This window comes from Vigna radiata, chromosome 8 (genome assembly GCF_000741045.1).
Source record: "Vigna radiata var. radiata cultivar VC1973A chromosome 8, Vradiata_ver6, whole genome shotgun sequence".
Lineage (NCBI taxonomy): Eukaryota > Viridiplantae > Streptophyta > Magnoliopsida > Fabales > Fabaceae > Vigna > Vigna radiata.
Window position 1 is genome coordinate 41,271,688 of NC_028358.1, and position 4,951 is coordinate 41,276,638.

General features: G+C 28.7%; 1 protein-coding gene across 1 annotated transcript; it reads right to left on the minus strand.

Moving 5' to 3' along the window:
• Positions 1–531: 531 nt before the first annotated feature.
• LOC106770661 (3-ketoacyl-CoA synthase 6-like) lies at positions 532–2,310 on the minus strand. Its single transcript, XM_014656460.2, has one exon. The coding sequence runs from the start codon at positions 2,157–2,159 to the stop codon at positions 723–725; it is 1,437 nt and encodes a 478-aa protein (XP_014511946.1). The 5' UTR covers positions 2,160–2,310; the 3' UTR covers positions 532–722.
• Positions 2,311–4,951: the final 2,641 nt, after the last annotated feature.

Genomic DNA, 4,951 nt, shown 5'->3' on the forward strand with positions numbered 1-4,951 from the left:
TTTTATTTATTTTTTAAAAAGATACAAAACTTTATATTTTTATAATGATTCTACCGTTATGCTATTTGTTAAATAAATGGAAAAGTGTATGATGATCCTGTTGATGTTAACGTAATTACTCGTGAGGAAAGAGGTGCCAATGCGAAGAACTGTATAAAGTAAGTAACATTGCATGTAGCAGGAAGTGAAAAGAGATTTTGCTTGTTGCAGTTCACACCGCCTAGTTAAATGGAGGTGGTGAGAGTCCCAAAACTCGGTGCCATCACTAAATGCTGCAGAGCAATTAATGATGCAACCAACCAACCTGCTTATTACTATTTACTGTACATAGGAAAAAGATATATGCACATCATAAATATATTCTCAATGAAACACGAATATTATTATAACCATACTTATTCTTTGACATATTATACATTTTTTTGTGAAAATGCATGACTCACTCACCTGAAAAGTATAATCAAACTAGGTGTATATACATATAGTCTGAATCTGATTGCAACTTACAGATTGTGGAAACTAGACAGAACATTAGAGAACAAAGCAAACCTGATGCATTATATATTCGAATTTTGCAGTTCCCTGCGAACTGATACAATGAAAACTTATATTAAGAGTTTTGAAGGTCCTCATTGAAGCTAAGAAAAAAATAATGACAGAAAGATGCGCCAGTCATCCGTATTCATTTAAAAGATAACATAATTAAAAAAGACTGAGAATTCTTAATCCGTGGTTATTATTGGGTAGCCATGGATGCAATCTGCCCATGGTCCCTTCTTGTACTCTCCAACTATAGGCCTAATACACTTGAAAACAACACTGTTACATTTGGGTCCACTTCCCATTCCAAGCTGCCAAACCTTGTCACCCTTGTGCACTCTTTCCTTGGCTTCCAAGTAAGCTAGCTCATACCACAGCGAGGAAGAAGACTGGTTTCCAAACCTGTGCAGTGTCATTAAAGCAGGTTCAATGTCTCGCTCTGAGAGCTTCAACCCTTTCCCTATTTCTCTTATCACGGGTCTCCCTGAACATGGCAAACAGAAGTGTTGTATCACTGTCTTAAAATTTGGCACGTAAGTTCCCTCAGACTTGATGAACTTCTTGATCAGAGAAACTCCACACCGGAACTTCTCTGAAAGTGGCAGGATCTCACACCCCAAGATGGAGATGTTTGCACGCAGAGTTTCACCAGCAACATTAAGTAAGTCCCTCTTCAGTGTCACCCCAAGTTTTCCTTCAGAATCTTCTTCCCTAAAGGCAGAGAAATAAGCTTTGTCATCAAATGCTCTTTGTGTTCTACGTGTTGTAACCAACCTGTATTTTGCTGTTTTCTTGGCTTCTTTCTTGTTTGAGAGAAGGATTGCTGCACTTCCCATCCGAAAGAGGCAATTGATCAGCAACTTGGACTTTTCATTGCCTGAATACCATCCTGTTGATAAAATCTCTGTGCTGAGAACAAGGGCATTAGAGTTCATGTGTACCCTCAGAAGATTCTGAGCCATATCAATACAAAGGGCACTCGCACTGCACCCCATGCCAGAGACATTATAGCTCTTGATGTCGCTTCTCATTGAGTATTTTTCAATAACAACGGAGGTTAAAGAAGGTGAGGGGCAAAAGCCACTGCAGTTTATGATAAGTATGTCTATATCAAGCGGTGAAACGTTAGTTTTTGCAAGAAGATCGTCGACGATGGGGAACAGAACCATTTGCACCTCTTTGATGGATTCAGTGTGGTGAGTCTTAGGAGGAATGTAGTGCAAGGCAGGGGGGAGGTAAGTCTCTTCACTTTGCCCTGAGGAACGGAGGATTTTGTCCATGAAAGCTATGCTTTCAGTGTCAAAAACTTGCCACAAGGAAGCATTTTCAACAAATGCTGCAAAAGGCACCCTGCAATGGGTTGGTGGCTTCAGACATGAGAAATCCACAAGGTAAATGGGAGAGGGCTTTGAGAGGAAGTGTTTGAGCAGGAAACAAAGAAGGAGGAAACATAGTAGCAGAAAATGAAACATAAGTGGGGAGTTTTGCACAAGTAAGAATGTTTGAAGTAAGAAGGTGAAGGGCCAAAGAAAATTAGAGAGTTTTAAAAGGAGGTGGTTTGAGAAGAGAGAGAATTGGTGAGGGAGGAGTGCATGGTTTTTGTTGGAAATGGCTTTCATTATGAGATCATTGAACGGTCTGCATCAGGAGAGAAAGTAGAGGTATAAATAGGAGGTGTAAATTAGGGCACAGAAGAAAATAGCATCTGGCAAAGGTTATGTGGCAGATGGTTAGGTGTATCAGTTGACAGGTGAGGACTATTGACTATTGACTATGTAGAAACAACCCCACATTTATAATTTATCAGTTATTTTTCATTTCCATTTTATATTTATTTTATGGGCCCAATCAAGATGTTACTAATGGTAACTTGCTGTCAACGGCTAGAAATTTGGTGCTTGAAGTAGAAGACAATCATACAAAATTAATGAAGTTATTTCAATTAAAAAAATATTCTCAATAAGTATGTACTAGTTAAAAATTTGTTATGTTTAAAGACACATTGAAAAACGCATCTTAAGTAATTATATTAAAAATGATAAGCTACATGATGGAATCGTGAATAATTTCCTTAATGTAAACTTAAATTATTTAATTTTATAAGAAATTGTAGAATAAATTTAAATTTTTATATTTTCTTTGAATAAAAATAAACAAAGTACTTATTTAAAATAAAAAGTAGTATTTTTTTTTAAATCTTACTTAAAAATATTTAAAACGTTCTTGTTGACGTAAAATTGTAGTATTTAAAAAAAAATCCGGTGGCCGTCTATTCATTAAAGACTGACCAACATTTTACAGGGACAGATGAATATACACCCAAAACAAATAAATGGCCGCAAAGTTCCGAAAATTTCAAAGAGTAAGGCTGAAGTTAATGCGGCTTCATTCATTTTATACACAAAGTGTGCCTCCAATTTACATAAATATACACAATTTCGAGATAAATTTACGCATTTATATAATCCGTAATTTTAATATATATATATATATATATATATATATATATATATATATATATATATATATATATATATAGCAATGTAAAACAATTGTTAGGGCAGCATGCCTAAATTTTCAGTATGCCTTTTCATGACGAGCTAGTCAACCTCACTTAGTTTAAACAAAACATAACAAAATGAACGAAAATAACTCGTTTTATCGCTCTTAACTTTTTTTTTTTTTTACTTATTTTATTTGTTTTATAGATATAAAATATTACCAATTAGCTTTTTCAATTTATATTTATTACCGTAATAGTTATAGAAAAATAGTATAGTCTCCCTTTCTGTTTAAGTGTTATTTAAGCATTTATACAGAAATCAAGGAATACTTAAAATAATTATTATCACAATAGAGAAATTATTAAATAAACGAGAAATAATTAGTTATATATTTACTAAATTAAAAAATATTTTATAAATTAAAAATTATTGATATCTAAAATAAATTTTATTATCAATAAAAAGATTGTAGCTATCAATATTAGCTATTAATATTTTAATTGTTTACTATTATTGTTCTAAAAATAAAGACTAATTTGTAATCAACAGTAATAATTAAAGAAATATTTGGTAATTAATGTTAAAAATAATTTTAGATTTTAATTCACAAATTTTTGTATTGTATGAATAACTTTTATTACCTTTTTCTGTTTTTTACTTTTCCAGTAAAAACATTATACAAGTCATATGCATGTTTTCTCTTAAAAAAATACAAATTTATTGTAATGCTTATTCATTTTCACAAGTTAATCTATATCATAAATATTTAGTTATGACGTATTGATACTTATTTATAAAGTAATAAAGTAATAGCACTTTTATAACGATAATAATTTATAATTTTTTATTTTAATAATAATGTTTAATATGTATAATTCTATTTTAGATTCATATAATAATAATTATAATTTATTATATTTTTAATTTTTTTATATATATTTTAATACAAGTATCGTATTTTATTATTTTCAAAATATATATCCACGTATCAAAGATATATATAATATTTGTTATATATATATATATATATATATATATATATATATATATATATATATATATATATATATATATATATATATATATATATATATATATATGTGCCTATTTACTTTAAATATTATTCTTTCATCTATTTTCATAATTAAGACTTGATAAGTTAGTAAGACAGTTCTTTATAGAAATAAATTCGTTACTTAATCCAAAATTATTCAAGGTACTGATATTTTTTTTTATCTCTATATATATTTCTTCTTACTCTTTTAATAGACCAAAATACCTTTCATTAAAATTTAAAACAAGTAATTAATTTCTTTTAAATATGTTAAACTTTTTCAAATTCTATTATATTTCTCAACTGTTTCCATTATTTGTTGTATTTGTCCAGAGATTTTAAAATCCGTTAAATTTTTCAAATTGTAAAATTTGTTTAAAATTAGCTTTTGTCCTTTTTTAAATTTTCTTAATTTGATTTTTTGTATTTTGTGTTTTTAACTTTTTTAAATATCTTTTAGTTGTTTTAGTTTAATAAAATATATTTTAAAATATTAAATTTAATATTTATTAATTTTTAAATTGAAAAACAAAATTAAAAAATATGTTAAACTAACATTAATATATATATTGAAAGCTTCCAAATGATTTCAAAATTCGTTACAAGATAAACAAATTCAATAAATTTCTATCGATACATTTCAAAAATTTGTTAAAGATTTTGACGAGTTTTAAAATTATTTGAAAATCTAAACATATTTCGAAACTGGTTGAAATTTTTTTAAAAATTTTTTGTTAAATTTTGAAATTCACTAAAACACAAAAAAAGAAGTGAAAATGTAAGGTTTTTGAACTGTAAAGAGAAAAAACTTTAACAAAATTACTTCAAGTTAATTTTCTTTTGCAGATGATAG